Consider the following 21,129-nt stretch of genomic DNA (forward strand, 5'->3'; position numbering starts at 1 on the left):
AACAATGACAAATAACTATAAAAAATACATTATTATTGTTATTTATTATTGTTGTTGTTTTTGTTGTTGTTGTTAAAAATAAAAAAAAGTTGCTGAAAATATATAATATATATATATATAGAGATCAAGATATAAAGGGCCAGGATGAAATATCTAAAATAAAAATAAAAATAATATTAAAATGCCATTATACTGAAAACTCAATTCAGCCTGCCATTTTAATGGCATTTTAATCTATTTTTATTTTAGATATTTAACCTGGTCCAGTATATATTGATCTATTACTTAGAACACGAAAATATAGTGATTTTGTAACACCGCCATCCACCCCATTTTTTTTCTTTCAAAGACCTAAGGGAATAATTGAGTTTTATTTTTGTTTTTCCACCTGCATTAGCAGGAACAATGTGCCATCTCCTTTTCTCTAGAGTGTTTTTTACCCTTTTCTCTAGAGTGTTTTTTACCTCGCTGTCTCATGGAAAATGGGTTGCACTGTGACGACCCCCTCGACACCGATGTGGAGTGGTGTTTCTCCGCAGGGCTAATAGATCACTGCACAATCTAATAACACAAGGTTATCTGCTTCACTGCCCATTTCCTTCAAGGCCATGAAGCTAAATGTAGAATAGTGTGTTCCCTTCTCTGACCTGTGGCCTCGCACCCCATTTAATAGCGATTCATCTTTTGTCTGTGTTCATTTGCTTGGCTGCTTATATATGGAACACCTATAGGTGCATTCTGTTTTTCATCCATGTCTTTTATGCTTACAGTAAGTGGTTCTGTGCTGTATTGAAAGTGGAAGAAATATATGATTGTATGGTAAGTGCTAAATCTGGTTTCTGTATGTTCCTGTCAGATGCCCGAACATGCAGCATGGCGAACTGCCAGTACGGCTGTGAAGTAATGAAAGGAGAAGTTCGCTGCCAGTGCCCTTCCCCAGGTCTACAGCTGGCTCCAGATGGCAGGACCTGTGTGGGTATGTGTTCATGGGTAATGCATTTCTGCAGCAGCTGATTACAATTCACTGCTTTACTTACTTGAAAAGGGAAAGTTTTCTCGAGCTGTGTAAACAAAGTTCATATTTATTTTGAACTGGAGAAAAGTTTCTCCAACAAAATAATAATGTATACTATAACTATATATATATACTTTAGATTTATTATTATGTAATTTATTTAATTTATCAATAAAAATACATTTAGAAAATATTAATTTATTTTATAATATAAATTAATAATAATAAAAAATTATATTATTAATAATAATAATAATTATTATTATTATTATTGTTGTTATATAATATATATTTATATATTTTTTATTATTAATTACTTATTCATCTTTTTTAGTCCTCAATTTTTTAAATAGTTATTTATATATTCCTTAAACAATATATATATATATATATATATATATATATATATATATATATATATATATATAATTTATATGTATGTGTATATTTATTATTTATTATTGATTTATTATTATTAATGACATTATTAATAATTAATTATTATTATTATTATTATTATTATTATTATTATTAATGACAAATTTAATATATAGTGCAGTGAAGTCAATAAGTCACCCTGTTATTTTGCAAGTTCTCTTACTTAGAAATCATGGAGGGGTCCACAATTTTCAGCATAGGTGCATTTCCCCTTTGAGAGACAGAATCTAAAAATAAAAATCCAGAAATCACATTGTATGATTTTTTTAACAATTTATTTGTGAATTACTGTGTCAAATGAGTATTTGAACACTTGAGTCAAAATTTTTTAATATTTGGTACAGAAGCCTTTGTTAACAATTACAGAGGTCAAACGGTTCCTGTAGTTCTTCTCCAGGTTTGCACACACTGCAGGAGGGATTTTGGCCCACTCCTCCATACAGATCTTCTCTAGATCTGTCAGGTTTCGGGGCTGTCGCTGAGCAACACAGAGTTTCAGCTCCCTCCAAAGATTTTCTATTGGATTTATGTCTGGAGACTGGCTAGGCCACTCCAGAACCTTGATATGCTTCTTACGGAGCCACTCCTTGGATTTCCTGGCTGTGTGCTTTGGGTCATTGTCATGTTGGAAGACCCAGCCACGACCCATCTTTAATGCTCTGACTGAGGGAAGGAGGTTTTTGCCCAATATGTCACAATACATGGCCCCGTTCATCCTCTCCTTAATACAGTGCAGTCGTTCTGTCCCCTGTGCAGAAAAACACCCCCAGAGCATGATGCCTGAGTTAAGACCAAAAAGTTCTATTTTGGTCTCATCTGACCACAGGACTTTCTCCCATGACTCCTCTGGATCATCCAGATGGTCCCTGGCAAACTTCAGACGGGGCCTGGACATGGGCTGACTTAAGCAGGGGAACCTTCCGTGCGATGCAAGATTTTAAACCATGACGTCTTAGTGTATTACTGATAGTAGCCTTGGAAACGATGGTCCCAGCTCTCTTCACGGCATTGACCAGCTCCTCCCGTGTAGTTCTGGGCTGATTCTTCACCATTCTTAGCATCAACAAACATACTTATAAAATGTATAGGCCTATCTTATATGCACTGTAAATTGCCTTGAATAAAATCATCTGTTAATTTGCATCACTGTAAATAGATGTAGACTTCTGTAAGAAGTCTGTCAAACTGTAAAAACATTAAATAAAAAATGACATGACCCCTTTAAGTCAGAAGAAAAGAGAGCGCGATCTCTTTGTGCTCTTGTCGTCTTTTGAATATATGACATGATCTAGACATGTTTTTTTTCCATGGCTGTCAGAGAAGATGACAAAATTTTTCATTGAACGTATCACAAAACACAGTCACTTTCATTAACGGCTGCATTCCTGCTACAGAGCCTTAAAAATGGCAATAGTCCTTGACAACTGAGCTGCGCTTCTTCGTTTGATCCGGTAATTATGCTTTAAGTGCTTGGATATTTCATTGTGGCATTTGTTAATGATTGCCTTAATGGCATGCCATAGTCACAGAGACCACATCTCACATAAACATTTTTAAGAAGCCCATATTCACCTCATCTTAACCACACAGTTCACTAAATCACAAATGGATTGCAACAAATTGAGTCAGTTAACCTCTGTGGCACTTCAACACACACATATGTCTAGCTCCGCTCCTTACATTTTTTCCCACCTTTCTGCCTTTTTTTCTGGAGGCTACGAGTAGGGGAGTGCAGAAAACAGCGTGAGATTTTTAAAAGAGGACCATCAATCAGAGACTGACCATCTTAATGTTTCACAGCACAGGTGTTCAACTCTTCAGGTATTTCAGCCGAGGACTTTTATTGCTCCGAGGAGGGCAGCTTGTGTTAGATGGATGTCTGTACATGCACACTTAAGTGTCGAGTTTGCCCCACACACCTCTCAGTCTCCTGCAGAGCATTCACACACCGCTTTGATGCATATTGCAGTTTAGCTAAACGTTAGATGCAGCATATGCCAACACAAAATATCAAAGTATGTAAGGATTAATGTACAGAGAGCCGGGCAACATCTCAAAAATGAACAGATGACAGCATTATGCAACATACAGTTGAAGTCAAAAGTTTACATACACCTTATTATTTTACTAAAATAAGAGGGATCATATAATACGATTTTTCAAATAAAAGACATTTACATATAGTCCACAAGAGAAATGATAGTTAAAGGTACTGTATGTAAGAAATTTATTTCAGTTAATCATAAAATGGCCCTGACATGTCACTAGACATTAAGAAATCATGTTCATTTCAAATACTTCTATCACTGACAACCAGAGGCGGACAGAGTACACAGCTTCATTACTTGAGTAAAAGTACAGATACCCCTTGCTAAATTTTACTCAAGTACAAGTAAAAGTACTACAGTCAGATGTCTACTTAAGTAAAAGTACTGAAGTACTTGTTTTTAAAAGTACTTGAGTACCAAGAGTACAAGAGTACATTTTCTAAATATTACATTACTACTGCCACAGTGCTTACATTTATGTACAGAAACGTCTTACATGGAGTTATGAAAAATTTTGCACCCACATTTGAACCTGACTGTGTTAAACACACCACATACTCAAGAACATCAAAGCAAATGCTCAGCTTACATTAATGTGTAATATCAGAAAAGAAAATTCAGCTAACAATTGTTTTTTCATCAATCAAGTCAATTAAACTAAACCAGCAAAGAAGGCAATATAGTAATGTTCTGACACAACTCTGAACTGGGGCCATGGGTTGGCACATTCCTGGGATGGACCTGCTGCGTTTTCATCCATTGTTTCGTCCATGGTTTCGTCTCTTATCTAAATCATTATCTGACCATGGAGTTGACTTTGGCGGAAAGCTGAAGATGATTGCTGATAGGCTGTCCCAATCAGTGGCGTCTGCACAATCCAATCGTGTTTGAGAGGGAAACAACAAATTGAGGGTTTCCGAGATTTTTCTTTTTTCCTTTTTTTAGAAGAAGTAATGGGTACTCACGGTTATGGATAGAAATGTAGTGGAGTAAAGAGTACAATATTTGCCTCTCAAATGTACTTGAGTAAAGTCATGAGTACTCCCCAAAAATGATACTCGAGTAAAGTACAGATCCCTCAAAATTGTACTTAAGTACTGTACTCAAGTAAATGTACTCCGTTACTGTCCGGCTCTGCTGACAACAGTGGTCCGGCCAGGATATTGTCATTTAAAAGTGCCAGTTGCAGCCCACGACTGATGTTATTGTTGTCATTTTGTGTTTTGGTCTGAGGCTCCACCCTCCAGCTATCTACCAATCACGAAGTCAATAGAGTTTCGTCATCCGGGTTGCCAGCTCTGCTCTAGTTACAGCTGCAGCTACGAACATGTCGGATAAAACATTTATAACGTTACGAAACCTAAAAGACCTCGTTATGAATCCGAAATACGTCGTGACAAAGTCCGAAATAAAACAAGGATTTGTATAGGAGATGCCTTTGAAAGATGGAGACGGCTGAAAACGGAGAAGAATTTGAAGACAGACGCCAACATTGCTAATGCCGCGTTCCAGACAACCCGTAACTCGTGTTTTTCCGACCTTCTACCAGTGAAAGTGAACTGAAACGGCAGTCAAATATGGAAGGTCGGAAAAACACGAGTTACGGGTTGTCTGGAACGTGGCATTAGCTGGCAACCTCGAGTCAGGGGGGAGGGGGAGGGGATACACCGTTCTACAGTATTTTGAAAGTGATTGCAGTACCAGTTTTGGCCACAATCCTACATACGGTTCCTTTAAAATAAATAGAATTTATAAATATTTCCCTGTTCAAAAGTGTACATATACTGTGATGTTATCTGAATGATCCACAGCTATGTTTTTTGTTTAGTGATAGTTGTTCATGATTCCCTTGTTTGTCCTGAACAGTTAAACTGGACGCTTTTCTTCAGAAAAAATCTTCAGGTCCCACAAATTGTTTGGTTTTATAGCATTTTTGTTGCTATACATTTTTGTGTATTTGAACCGTTTCCAACAATGACTGTATGATTTTGAAATCCATATTTTCACACTGAGGACAACTGAGGGACTCATGTGCAACTATTACAGAAGGTTCAAACGCTCACTGATGCTCCAGAAGGAAAAACAATGCATTAAGAGCCAGGGGGTGAAAACTTTTGAACAGAATGAAGATGTGTACATTTTTCTTATATTGCTTAAATATCACACAATTAGTACTGCCCTTCAGAAGCTACAGAAGATACTTACATGTTTCCTAGAAGACAAAATAGGTTAAATTTACCCTGATCTTTAAATTTAAAAAGTTTTCACTCCTTAACTCTTAATGCATTGTGTTTCCTTTTAAAGCATCAGCGAGCGTTTAAACCTTCTGTAATAGTTGCATATGAGTGTGAAAATATGATCTTAAAATCATACAGTCATACAGTCATTGTTGAAAAGGGTTTAAATACACAAAAATGCTGAAAAACCAAAGAATTTTAGGGACCTGAAGGATTTTTCTGAAGAACAGCGGGCAGTTTAACTGTTCAGGACAAATAAAGGACTCATGAACAACTATCACTAAAAAAAAACAAACAGCTGTGGATCATTCAGATAACAACAAAGTATTAAGAATGAAGTGTATGTAAACTTTTGAACTTATTTTCTCTCGTGAGCTATATGTAAATGTGTTTTATGTGAAATATCTAATTCAAGTCAAAAACCTCAAGAACCAGACTTTATTTGACTGAGACCTTTTTAATTTGATCCAGTCTGGAGAATGAAAACGAGTGGAGAAATGATGGATCGGTGTGTTTGTTTTGCAGATGTGGATGAATGTGCCACAGGTCAAGCGGTTTGTCCACGTTTCCGTAAGTGCATCAACACATTTGGGAGCTACATCTGCAAGTGTCATGATGGCTTTGACCTGCAGTACATCAACGGGAAATATCAGTGTACAGGTGAGCAGTTTTGAGTTTTTTCAAATGCCTTTCAAACGGAGTGAATCAGTAGTTTGTCATAATTTGATTAGAAGATTCTGAAATACCTTGCTTTTGCTTTTGTAGAACTTTAACTAAAAAAATCTTTTTAAACTTAACTCACATTCCTGCCAACGGCAGACGTTTTGTGCCAAGTTCAGGTTTTATATAATACAGTGCCAATTGTTTTAAACATTACATGTTTTTCAGTTTTATAAATAGATAACAAGATCACTCTCTTCCAAAACTTAGTGAGTTGCCTGTAAGAGGCTTTTTCAGGTCTCATAGGTTTACTTTTAAACAAAAATGTTTGTTCAAAAATCCAGTGTTATTGTTATATCTTCTTTTAGATGATCAAAAGAGCTTTTCTTTTTTTAACCAATTAGTACTATACCAAGTAGTCATGCGTCAAAATTTTGGCAAGTATTTGTCTAAAATAGCAAAAAAGGAAAAAAAACTATGAAACATTGATGTTTAATTAGCGGAATCGGTGTCTATTTCATGCACACAATGTGAATAAACTACAACAGCAGTGCTGGTTAAACAATATTGACTTTTTGATTTCAAACAATCTTTATTTTGTAACCATTATTGTTTAAATCCCAAGAATTATGTTTTAGTCTATGCTGTTTTCAGCTGATGTCTGAACAAAAATGCACCTAACATGCACTAAGCACAATAAGCTTCTTTTTTGTAATAAGTCTCAAAAGTGTTCAAATTCAGAACATTTTATTGTGAAATTTAGACAATAAATATAATTTTGTATTTTTGCAATACCATCCCTCTGGAATAATAATAGCTCACAATATTATTTTTCTTTGTATTTTGGATCAATTACACTGCCAATCAATTTGGGATTAGTAAGACGTGAAATGTTTTTTAAAGAAGTCTCTTACACTTACCAAGGCTGCATTTATTTGATCAAAAAAAATGTTATTACAATATAAAATAATGGTTTCTATTTTAATATACTGTAACATATCATTTATTCCTGTGATGCAAAGATGCATTTTCATCAGCCATTACTCCAGTCTTAACTGTCACACGATCCTTTAGAAATCAGTCTAATATGCCGATTTATTACTTTTATTATCAATGTTGAAAACAATTGTGCTGCCAAATATTTTTTTTGGAACCTATGATACTTTTTTCAGGATTCTTTGAAGAATAAAAAGTTAAAAAAGAACAGCATTCATTGAAAATATAAATCTTTTCTAACAATATGAGCCTTTGCTATCACTTTTTTTTAATCAATTAAACACATCCTTGCTGAATAAAAGTATTATTTTCTTTAAAAAAAAAAAGAAAGAATAAAAATTGTACTGACCCCAAACTTTTGAACAGTAGTGTATATTGTTAGAAAAGATTGCTATTTTAAATAAATGCTGTTTTTTTTTTATTATTCATTAAAGAATCCTAAAAAAATGATCACAGGTTCCAAAAAAATAATAAGCACAATTGTTTTCAACATTAATAATAAATTAGCATATTAGAATGATTTCTGAAGGATCATGTGACACTGAAGACTGGAGTAGTGATGCTGAAAATTCAGCTTTGATCATAGGAATAAATTAGATTTTAATGTATAGAAAAACATTATTTTACACCATAATAATATTAAAAATCTTGCTAACTCCTAAACTAGATTTTAAAACAGAGCCATTGACTCATATTCCATTGACTTAAATATACCTGATCTCACAGAGCTCATCCTTCCTGCTTTAATAATTTTTGGGTTTCTTTCTTTTTTTCTTTCTTTTAAGATGTGAATGAATGCGCTTCAAATCAACACCAGTGTGGTCCCTACGCCACCTGCTATAACACACCTGGTTCATACAAGTGCAAGTGTAAGGAAGACTATAGAGGCGTGGGCTACGACTGCAAACGTGAGTATGCAAGAATTATTGCGATTGCATAATAACAGCTCGCTGCACTAAAATTAACTTTTTTTTGGCATCTATGATTCCATAATAAACTTTTACCACCTATGAAATCTTTCCATTCCACAAAAGGTTCCTTATAGTACAAAAAAGGTTCTTTAGATTATTAAAATGTTCTTCAGACAAAAAAAAAAAAAAAAATTGTATTACAAGTTTTCTCAAATGTTAGGTTTAAATATGCATATGAGGCATTATTTAATGAAATAAATAATGCTAATTTGCATACATTTCTAGTACAAAAATCTAAGCACTGGATGAAGTCAGTTTCAAAATTATTGTTTTTTTTTTGACATATTAGAGTCAAATGTTTTCACAGAGGGAATTTTGGGTCTCTCGTTTCTTCACAAAATAATTCAGAAAAAACAGATGGGAAACACTATATTTTTTACCATTTTTTGGGGAATAAAATGTATAAAATCAAGCAAATTATGTATGAACAAATCCCTCTGTAAAAACCTTCAGGATATAGATTTTTTGGAGACATTTTGAGAAAACGGCAAGTTTTACACAAAATATGCTTTGTAATTAAAATCTATTGACACAAATAGATGAAGCTATAAAAGCAACACTTAACAGTGTTTTTTGGATGTTTTCTTTACGCTAGTCTGTAAAACACTTTATGAAAAAAACAAAAAGCCCAAAATCTCCAACTTGATAGGTGCATAAAAAAACAGCATTTTTGCCTGCAGTGTCTCCCCTTAAGAACCGATCACTGAAAGATTCTTTTTGGAACCATTATTCATGAACAATCTGCAATGCTACAGTGGATACAGCAATCCAAACTGTGAATAAAATTAATATCCCAACAATAAAAAATATCTAATTTGGATAAACGAACACATTCCATGCATAAACTAATCACATTACAGCTCAGGCAACAATTTAATTGGTCCCCATCTGTTCTCAGTTGCGGTGATTCTGATTAATTTAGATTAAAAGCAGCTGTATGAAGTAAAATAAGGTGGAACGGTGCTTTCAAAAGCACTTCAAGATAAAGGTTTGGAAAGGCTTAAGTCAGGAGACATTAGTATAAAGGCTTTAAAGCACAAGAGCTGAGGCAAGGTTATCATTAAGAGGTAGAAGGCATACGGTCAACCCTTGAAAGGAGATAACCATGCAAAAGGCTGATCACAAACACTGCCAGGAGATTGATGGACTTTGAAGGAGCTACAGGCTTTTTTATTGCAAAGACTGATCTGGCTTATATGAGAAGGTGGCAACAAAGTAGCAACATTATTAAAAAGTTTATGATCTAGTGGCAAACCACTGCCTCCTAAGGCAAAACCACTGTTTTTGTAATGCACTGGTCAGTTTTAATAATATATTCCGAATGGTATATGAACAAACCGGTCTTACCAGAGGGGAAGAACGTATGTTGTAATCTATTAGTTAGATTTTTACACAATTCACCTGTGGGGTCTTGCTGTAAACCATTACTGCAGTTCTAGCACTGTGGGAAATTTGTAGAATTTTGTTCCCTTTTTTTCTTGGATTGGTGCACTTGTCACTAAAGAAAAGAAGATGGATGGTGCAAAATCTTGATGAAAAGCCGTAGCCTCAGCCAGGAAGTTGAACATAGGTAGATTGTTCAGCTTTCAGCATGACAGCATCCCATAGCACAACGCCAACAGAGCGAATAGTGGATGAATGACAGGAAGGACAGCGTCAATGATTGGAGGCATCAGAGTCCTGACTGAAATCTTCAAAAAATCTTAGGAATGAATTGAGATGGACAGTCCCATCAATTGTTACAATGCATATTTGTGTAGATACAATAAATGGAAAAAAAGAGAAAATATATATGAAAAGTATATGCCCTACTGTTGAAAAGTTTGAGGTTGTAAGATTTTTTTTTTCTCACCAAGGCAGTATTTATTTAATCAAAAATATAGTTAAAAATTAATATTGTGGATTTTTTTTACATTGTAAAATAACCATTTTATGTATTTTTAAATGTAATTTTTAACATGATTATTCTAACATGCTGATTTGCTGCTCAACAGTTGTGCTGCTTAATATTTTGGTGGAAAACCATGATATATTTTTTCAGGATTCTTTAATATAAAGTTCAACAGAACAGTATTTATTTGACATAGAAATGTCTGGTCTGTCAAAGTTTTTACTGTCTCTTTTTATCAATTTTTATTAGTTTCTTAAAATAAATGTACAGACCCCAAACGTTTTTAAACAGTAAGATTACTTTTTTTTTTAAAGAAGTCTCTTCTGCTCACCAAGCCTGCATTTATTTGATCAAAAGTACACAATTTTTAAAATATCTTTACTATTTAAAATAACTGTTTTCTATTTAAATATATTTTAAAATGTAATTTCTTCCTGTGATTTCAAACATGAATTTTTTGCACCATTACTCCAGTCACACGATCCTTCAGAAATCATTCTAATATTCTGATTTGCTGCTCAAAAACATTTTTTATTATTATTATGTTGAAAACAGCTTAGTAGATTTTTTTCAAATGCTGATCTTTGGATCTTTCTATGGTTCTATCAAATAATCCTGAAAAAAATGCACTCAACAGTTTTAAAAATTGATAATAATAATAATAATAATAATAATAATAATAAAAATGTTTCTTGAACAGCAAATCAGCATATTAGAATGATTTCTGAAGGATTATGTGACACTGAAGACTAGAGTGATAATGCTAAAAATGTAGCTTTGATCACAGGAATAAAATACATTTTAAAATATATTCAAATAGAAAACGGTTATTTTAAATAGTAAAAATATTTCACAATTTTCTGTTTTTGCTGTGCTTTGGATCAAATAAATGCAGGCTTGGTGAGCAGAATCACTGATCAAAAACTTTTGACTGGTAGTGTACATATATTAGTTTTCTTTTATTTACATGCTTTACTGTCTGAAATAATCAATCATTTAAAAGGGTGAAATGACATGACATATATGGTTTAGGGAAAAATAAATAAAATGAAATGTATAAGAATGTATAAGAATAATTGCTGGCAATAATTTCCTGGTGATTAATTCAGAGTTTAATAGTATGTGGCTGAAGGACTTTTCTTCGTTATAATACTTTAGATCTGATGAAAGAAAATCTCTGTCTTGCGAATCATCTCCCTGTCTGGAATTCTTTTGTCTGCTGTGGCTTCTTGAGGTTGATAACTGCCATGCTTTTAATCTTCGTGAACAAAGAGAGGCTCACCTTGAGCATCAGGTGACACCACAACTGAGCACACCACTGTCAGCGGCTTCATCTGTGTAGCGTTACGCATGCACTGCTGCAGTCTTCTTGATCTTTTTATTTGTTAAGTGGACAAAATACAGTTGTTGTGATTATGACACCTGTTTTAATCAGTGTTAAACCAATTAACAAGGCAACACATCCCTCCTCAGCATCGCATCTGGTCTAGAAACTTTCAGCCAGGTGTAACTCAGAAGTGCTGAAAGGGTTGAATTACTGCCTTTTTGGGAATCGCATATCAAAGCTCCTGTGAAACCTGAGATAGCATTGTCACGTTCATTCCTTTAGCGTTCCTTTCTTAAGGACGACACAAGCATGAGGTTTTGCGCTTCTGGTATTCATGTTGAATGTGATGGATGGCTTTCGTGCTTTCATTGTACACATGAGCTGAAAGTGTGCTTTTCCGTCTCATCTGAAATGAATAGTGAAATTTCTACTGGAGCCTGACTTTGTAATGTCAAAATTAATGGACTTTTTCTGTGGTTATAATTTTTATTTTGAGATAATTATGATGAATTACAGAGCTGAGTAACAGCAAAGATACAACACTAAAAGTGGGTTAAAAAATAATAAGTTAATGGTCTTGATAAATATGTGAATAATAATGAAAAAACAGCTTAAATCAGCCTCTCAGTTCAGTCTGGTGTTGTAATACACTGCAAAAAATGCTTTTCTTACTTAGATTTTTTGTCTTGTTTCTAGCCAAAATATCTAAAAATTCTTAAATCAAGAAGGATTTTCTAGACGAGTAAAAAAATATTTCTTGTTTTTAGAAAGAAACACCAGTGGGGTAAGCAAAAAAATCTTATTTCAAACCGAAAACGAGATTATTTTTCTTACCCCACTGGCAAATTATTTTGCTTGTTTCAAGCAAAAACTCACTTAATTTTTACTTTTTTTCTGAAAACAAGAAAATAATTTTGACTCGTCTAGAAAATCCTTCTTGATTTAAGAATTTTTGGATATTTTGACTGGAAACAAGACAAAAAAAATCGAAGTAAGAAAAGCATTTTTTGCAGTGTATTACTTTAACTTACAGAAAAACAATTTATATTAAGTAAATATATATTATTATTTAAATAAAATACTAAAAAATTAATTTAAAAAATATTTAAAATGTTTTAAATATAAAAATAAATACATTTTGGGCATTATTCAACTGGTCAGGCTTGGAGACCAACTTGATGACCAGTTAGACCATCTGAATGCCAGCTATGCCAGGTTTAAAACAATGCAATGAGGAAAAAGACTAACTCGATGTCAAATTAATCTAAGAATCCTTCTTTGTTCTCCTTTTAGCTATCCCAAAGGTGGTAATTGACCCTCCACGACCTGGAAAGACCACGCCGAGCAACAATAACAACAAAGGGGGCAACAAAATTCCAGACTCAGACCAGAAGAGGACCACCACAACAATCAGACCACCAGTAACAGCTAAACGGATCTCACCTACAACAACAACAACCACCACCAAACCTCCTCCAATTAAAAAAATCACCCCTCCAGTGAGAGTCCCAGCGACCACCACCCGAAGGCCTTTCATCCCGACACGTAAACCCCCTGTGGTGGTGACAGCCACACCTAAGGTCCCGACCCGCCCAAAGCCTACCAGAACTACCACAAAAGCCCCAGTGGTTACAGCTGTGGTTCCCGTAATCCCAACACGTAGACCTATCATCCCGTTTGTGACACCAGTTGATAACAGCATCAAAGACATTACCCAGAAACAAAGAGGCGACGTTCATAGTAAGTAAATCTACTTCAGTATTATGTGTGGTCACATAAACGATAATTTGGCTGAATCACCCAGATTCTGCTGATTCACCAGCTTTCTGTTGGTCAGAGTGGCAGTCAATGTGACAAACTTGAACCCTTTGCCAAATCTGTGTGTGGAAATCTGTCGGTGTCCAGGGCTGTAACAGAACTGTTATCATAATTTATAGTCATATGGTAACGAAAGTGGCTAACATTCAACCCGTTCCGGTTGCCAACGGTATTTTTTTTTCCTCTGTACTTTACTTTGTTTAATAATGAAAAACATTAATTTCAGTGAAAAAGTACGTCCAAAACTCTCAGTTTTAACATTTTAAACAACAGGGCTCTACAATCTTTTAAATTTTTTTTTTTTTCAACATTAAACATTTATTTATCAAATTAAAATTAAACCCTTTTATTTTTTGGCAAACAAGAGGTTTACTGTAATACATGGAAGAAAAATGGTGTGAATATTCAGTTTAAAGGGGTCATCAGATGCAAAACTAACTTTTACATGTTGTTTTCATTAATGTGTGTTGGCAGTTTGTGTACACAACCACCCTACAATGATAAAAATCCACCCAGTGGTATTTTTTTTATCTTTAAAAGTAATATCTGCTTTTTAAAATCAGGTCATTCTCAGCTTCTTGTCGTTGTGACGAAACACAGTTGATTGACATGAGCGTCTTACCTTAGACCCGCCCTCACCGAGCTGAAACAGTCCGAATATGATTGCCATTGTGTCGACTCTAATTGAGCGATTTAGGCGTTCTGTTGTTGGGTGTAATAATGAACATAGAAGTCATCATTTACTCCTGACATCTGAGCCGCTTAAGAGGCAGAGGACAACCTTACTTTCGTTTTTAAAAGGAAAGCACCGATCCCGATCTACATATGCAACTATGTTCGTGTGAATCATTCGCAGAAGTGAGTATAAGGGTTTTTATGCATCTTTGCAAGTGGCCTTTCTTAATAATGTGCTTGTTGGCAAGTTTTGCTGATAAACGCGGCTAAATGCAGCTAAACACAGCTAAATGCGGCTAAAGTAAACATTACAGCTCATAATCCCTCAGCAGAGAGGGGCAGGGCGCATGTGATAAAATGAGCTGATATTTTGCAGAGCTGATTTTGACAAGGAAAAAAAGGGTGTTTTTTACACTACTATTGAGAATTTTTAACCAAAGTATATTAGAGACTTTTCATTAAGACCCTAAAGAATCATATGAACCTGTGGAAAATGGGCATCCGATGACCCCTTTAAAAACTTTCAATAATAATTGTAGTATTTTTTCTACAGTTAAGTGGTTAATCGTGTTGTAGTATTTATTTTTTTATCAATTATTTAAATTAGCCAGAAATAGGAATCTATAAACACCTACATTATACTGGACAAAAGTAATACACGACTAATATAGTTCTGTTACTCGTTAAACCATACTTTTATTTTGACAGGTTGCCGTGTAGTTTCTGAGAGAGGAGTAGTTTTTGAGAGATGATCGTAAGATCAAATTTAGGATGGTTTCTGCACAACATTTTATAAATAAGGCCCCTGGTGTCACACAAAATGCCTGATCACTTGTATTCCTATTAAAATGATTGGACTTTCCTTGTGAAAAACAAGGGTAAATGTGATTGCAGCTTTACTGTAGAATGTGTACTGTACAGGGGTGTCCAATCCTGCTTCTAAAGCACCAGTATCCCACAAAGTTTTGCTCTGAACTGCCTCTGCCTCTGAAAGTCCACACTTTCCTGAAAGTTACTAGTAATCCTAAAGAACTTGAATAGCTGGTTCAGGTCTTTTCAGTCAGATCCTGGTTCTGGAGGGCCAACGTCTTAAAGAGTTTAGCTCTAACTTGTCCCAAAATACCTGCCTGGAAGATTCTAGTGAGTCTAAAGACCTTGATTACCTTGATTCAGATAAAATTAAGGTTGGAGCTGAACTCCAGGAGCACCCCTGGATTAGCTGAAGCAACCTGAAAGTTTTTTGAGTCTGAACTTCACCCTTTGCAAAGACCCGCTCCCTTAGCTGCTTACAAGACATTGCTCTGTCAAGCCACACATCGTTCACACTAAGTGCGAAGCAAAGAGGAAACTGACAATCAACAAACAAGACAGAGCAGGTTAACTTCTGAAATGAAACAAAGTCTCCGCTTTCAATTTTTGTCATTTAAGAAACTCAAACAATAGATACCATTTTGTGGCTCATTAATGTGTTGTGACAGATTGCTGTCGCACATTAGTTTTAAGCGGGACATGAACCAATCATCTCTTCCTTTTGACTAGTTATAGCACAAAATAAACATGAATGAACATCAGAATGTATCTTGTTTAAACCGTGGAAAGACGTCAACACACACCATTTTCCAAGTTCAAGTCCACTGACGTTAATCTGCTCTCCTGTTTGGTTTGTTTGTTGGACAAAATGGCAGATTCTGCATTATGATTGGTCAGATTGCCTGCCTGTAGCGAAGAGTGAGCCAGTGAAGCAAAACCATACCATAAGACATTATTGCTGATGTGCCAAAATAATAAAACAAAGACTTAGCAAACATTTGATTTCAGGAGATTTCTGGCATCTTTCCGTGTTCAGGTCGATTGGATCTAGAAAATAGCTGACGTGGGAGATTCCAAGATAGCCGCCAAGTGGACTGACTAACTTTAAAGCCCTTTTGTTCACTTGATGTGGTCTTATGATGTGATCTTACGGCCTTTACACATGCTTCTCTGTGAAGTCTGTACCATAGGGTGTCCCATATCATTTTATGATTCAGAAGCATGCTCCCAAGCGCCGGCTCAATGCACTCTTTGCTGAGCTCGCACTAGGCTACGCAACAGCCGGTGTGGTGTTTTGTAGCCAGTGTGTGAATTCATAAGAGAACCGCTGAGTGCATCATTTGGGACTGGGCCATGAAGGCTTTTGGATCTGTCTAAGAAACCATTTCCAGGCCCAAAGGAATTTGTTGTTTCCTTCATGTTCATAAGCTTTTTTTGGGCATCTCTTGGGCTTCCCACGAGGCAGATTTTTCAGGGAAGCAAATTGCACCCCAAAGCCTCCTATCCAGATGACAGCACCTAATGAAAACAGAAGACACACCTAGAGAGATTACATTACCAGTCGGCCCTGCCTCAGGACAATAAATCAGTTACCCTGCACTGCCTTCGAGGGCTCAAATAGGCCTAATAAATAATGATGCCTCTGAAAATAGCAGTGGGGAAGTAAGGCAAATAGACTCCTAGGGATGAAGTATAATTATGTCTACTTAATCAATTAGAAACAATAACAACCATGTCAAAGTTGTATTGCCCCGACATGAACACCTGCAGTGTTTGGAAACAACCCTAGGGTGACGTTATTTTACTACGTGTTCTTATTAGGTCGAGGATGGGCTGCACATTGTGCTTTCACAAGCGAAGGCTTGAGGTATAATTGAAATCAATAGACTAATCACAGACTTGACTTCCTTCCAGCTGTTATCCTGCCATATATTTGATGTACACACTCTCGCTTGTCACCAATCCTCCATTAAGTCTGTATTTTGGTTATGGGTTAAGGAATTGATAGGACAATTGTCTTGTCCCCAACATTTATTTGTTTCAATTAAGCCATAAGATACAAGAGGCTGTGCGAGCCCTTTAGCCATTACTGTTCACAGTATAGTTTCCTACTGATGCAAGCAACAAGTTTTTTTTTCTTTTTTAATCAAATGTAAATTCATGTCACACTCACATTTTCTTGGTTAAATAAACATTAATTACACTATCAGAAAAAGAAGAGAGAATAAAAACAATTCTTTTTTTACATTGACAATGTAAGCAATGTTTTTTTTTTTTATTAAAGTCAATAATGTAATATTACATTATTCCAAAATAATAACTCAAGGCAGTAACAAATTAAACAATATATGTGACCCTGGACCACAAATCCAGTCGTACATTGTATGGGTCAAAATTATTGATTTTTTTTTTTTTAATGCCAAAAATTATTAGGATATTAAGCAAAGATCATGTTCCATGAAGATATTTTGTAAATGTCCTACCGTAAATATATCAAAACTTAATTTTTGATTAGTAATATGAACCTTTGGACAACTTTAAAGGTGATTTTCTCAATATTTAGATTTTTTGCACCCTCAGATTCTAGATTTTCAAATAGTTGTATCTTGACCAAATATTGTCCTATCCTAACAAACCATACATCAATGGAAAGCTTATTCAGCTTTCAGATGATGTATAAATCCCCTTATGACTGGTTTTGTGGTCCAGGATCACATATATTTTGTTCGGCTATTCTTTTTAATAGTTAACTTTTAACTGTTTTTGAGTATTTCTGATCATCAGTCATCAAAGCTTGGTGAATATTGGTCAGACACTGAGATTTACTTTGAATTTCACCGAGCTGATTACTCACTAAAAATTCCCACAGATCATGTTTTAGTGCCGTTTTAAGTCTTGTTTTAATGTAACAAAGTGGTTTTATGTAAATGCATGAGTTGTTTACTTACTTTTTCAAGTCTTCCCATTAACGGCATTATATTGTTAATTCAGACTGATTCACGAACACAAGAGGCGGGATTTATCGCATGAACCAATCACAGCCAAACATAACCAGTCATACCCAATCATATCACGATGGAAGCATTGCCTCCTCTTACGTGACTTTCCCCCATTCATTCTCAATTACCCCCCACCAAACTCACTGCATGCTTTAGGCTGTCTATTAAAACTCAGTGGGCTCAGGGGAAGCGAGAGAGACATGGACTCCCGCTCCTTTTTTTAGAAAAACAAGTAGTTTATACACTTTTTTTAAATGTTATATTTTATAATATTTGGCATTGTTTTATTTTTGTACTATTTTTTTTTTCATCCAATATTTTGAGGAGGCATTGCCTCCCTTGCTTCCTTGGAGGAAACACCCCTGATAAAATAAATCAGTTGCATCACAGTGAATAGCAAAAATATTTAATTAAAAGATCATGGTTGGGAATCACTAGAGTCTAAACTAATTTCTTTTCTCTCTTCTAGTACCACGAAATCATGGGCAGAACAATGTGCTTGATATCGATTTAGACATTGAACTGGGCAACACAGAAGAGGAGCTGAAGGATGACCCAGGTAAGAGACGGCTGCTTTTACTTTGGCTGAAACTGCAGATAGATTTTCAGAGTGTTTGATAATTGCTTTAGTCTGTAGATATATAGAAACAGACAAACTGTACATTATAGGAACAGTGAGACTGTATATTTGCAATTACCTCACAGGCATCTAGTAGTTATTAATCTTGATTTATGATGTCACTCCAGATGAATTGGATCAGTGCTGTGAGGTGAACAGCTTTCATTGGCCTTCATGAAAATACTCACGCTTCACTGATCCCTGTGGGAAATTCGGCATAGCACACTTCAGAGTTACTTTTCATTTAGCAGTTTCACTTACATGGCTTGCAAGGGCAGTTCCCCTGGAGCGATCTGTTCAGTGTGTTACTCAAGGCCATGATGATAATAGAGCATCTCAGTTATAGGACATCGTGAATTGAGCCCGTAATGCTGGGAATACCAGTTTAGAGCCTTCACCAGGGTTTGGATTGTTTGCAAACAGGGTGTGAAATTAACACTCGCCACCAGCCACATGCTTTATTTTGTTATCCACTAGTGTGGAGAGCGACCTATAAGGCACTGATATCTGTTTGACAGACCACTGATAAGAAAAAAAATCTGTTGTATATCTTCTTATATTTCTCATAGCATACATTTTGACTAATTATGTGTATTTATTCATGGTATACAGTGGTGGCCAAAATGATTAGAACACTAGTATTTTCACCAGCAAAAAATGGTTTCAAGTTAGCTATTTCTATCTTTTGCTGTAGTGTGTCAGTAGGAAATGTCAGTTTACATTTCCAAAGATTCATTTTGCCATTAATGGTAATAATCCAGTGATATTTTTTGTTTGCACAAGGAGTCAACAGTCAGTGCTCCACACAGAGATCTGATCTCATCCTCATCCAGTTTGTCTGGAATCACATGAAGAAACAACAAACTGAGACAGACTAAATCCAGAAGAACTGTGGCAACGTCTCCAAGATGCTTTCAGAAATCTACATGCAAAGCTACAGTACTGTTCAAAGTTTTAGGCACTTTTTTTTTTAAATGCTGTCAAAAATAATGTCTTAAATAGATTTTCTTTATCAATTAACTTCTATTAACTAAATTAAATCAGTTGGTGTGACCATCCTGGCCTACTTTTGCATAGTTCTCCGGTAGCTTTGCAGGTAGGTCTCTTGAAGCATCTTGATGACTTTGCCACAGTTCTTCTGGATTTAGTCTGTCTCAGTTTCTGTTTCTTCACTGGCTGTTGTCAGACTCTTTGTGCAAACAAAAATCTTACTGGATTAATACAATTGATAGCAAAATGAATGTTTGGAAATGTAAACTGATATTTCCTACTGACACACTACAGCAAATGATAGAAATAACTGACTTAAAACCAATTTTGTAGCTCGTGAAAATACTAGTGTTTTAATAATTTTGGCCACCACTGTATATGTGACCCTGGACCACAAAACCAGTCTTAAGTCGCTGGGGTATATTTGTAGCAATAGCCAAAAATACATTGTATGGGTCAAAATTTTTGATTTTTCTTTTATGCCAATTTTTTTTTGTAAAATTCCTTCTGTAAACATATCAAAATGTCATTTTTGATTTGTAATATGCATTGTTAAGAACCTAATTTGGACAACTTTAAAGGTGATTTTCTCAGTCTTTTTGATTTCTTTGCATCCTCAGATTTCTGATTTCAAATAGATGTATCTCAGTCAAATATTGTCCTATCCTAACAAACCATACATCAATAGAAAGCTTATTTATTGATCTTTCATACGATGTATAAATCTCAGTTTTGTCAAATTTAACCTTATGACTGGTTTTGTGGTCCAGGGTCACATATGTGGATCACAAGGTGAACAAAAGTAATCCTCTAAACTAGCAGATTTGTACCAAAATGTCAGCTAAAAGGTACAAAACCTTTTTAAACAGTACAAATATGTACAATTTAGGTGCTAATATGCACCTTGTAGGGGTACCTTTTGAAAACATACCATCCCAGAGACAGCTTTTTTACCTTTTTTTATGAGTGTACATTGCTTTAATTAATTAATTAAATGTGTGGTAAATTTGAATATTCTTTATTCAATAAATAATTAAAATTCAATTTCCAAAAAATGAAATTAAAATATTTATATTAAATACTTATAATTAAATTATTATAAAATTAAATTAAAATTAATAAATGAATAATAATAAATACAAATTAAATTGAATACCACATATTTTGTTTGTATGAGTAACTCCTGAATTTGATTTCATTTTAATTCCTCTTTTAAATTGCAATTCTACAATTGACTGCTGCCTCTTTTATTTAATTCAATTCTGAATGGTGCACCGAAATTAATGTCCCACACTAATTGTGAAGGTTCATATACCACAAATTGATGAATATTTTTGTTCCCAATTTCATGATGAAATATTTTTGTATTTCAAAGTCATTTTTAAGCAACTGTGTGATATTCCACAGAGACCGGACATCTGAGCTGCTCTTTTGACCACGGTCTTTGTGGATGGATCCAGCACAGAGAGGGAGACCTTCACTGGGAGACAACAGCAGATCCTTCAGGTACGGACCATTTTTCAGTATGTAGAAAATGTTATTGGATCAATGACAAATAAGAAGAAAAATTAATTAAAAAGTGCTGTAAGTGCCAAGCAATTGTATTCATGTTTCATACTGTGTTTCTTTAATCTT

At 34.9% G+C, this 21,129-nt stretch overlaps 1 protein-coding gene across 2 annotated transcripts in view; it reads left to right on the forward strand.

The window, feature by feature from the left end:
• Window positions 1–21,129, forward strand: part of npnta (nephronectin a) — a 70,138-nt gene that overhangs the window by 45,325 nt on the left and 3,684 nt on the right. For both annotated transcript variants that reach the window (XM_073842026.1, XM_073842027.1), the window contains 6 exons: window positions 857–976; window positions 6,264–6,398; window positions 8,180–8,302; window positions 12,877–13,323; window positions 18,355–18,444; window positions 20,902–21,000. In XM_073842026.1, the coding sequence (XP_073698127.1) occupies window positions 857–976; window positions 6,264–6,398; window positions 8,180–8,302; window positions 12,877–13,323; window positions 18,355–18,444; window positions 20,902–21,000 (1,014 nt within the window). The remainder of the gene's footprint in view (window positions 1–856; window positions 977–6,263; window positions 6,399–8,179; window positions 8,303–12,876; window positions 13,324–18,354; window positions 18,445–20,901; window positions 21,001–21,129) is intronic.

This window comes from Garra rufa, chromosome 6 (assembly GCF_049309525.1).
Source record: "Garra rufa chromosome 6, GarRuf1.0, whole genome shotgun sequence".
In the NCBI taxonomy this organism is placed as follows: domain Eukaryota; kingdom Metazoa; phylum Chordata; class Actinopteri; order Cypriniformes; family Cyprinidae; genus Garra; species Garra rufa.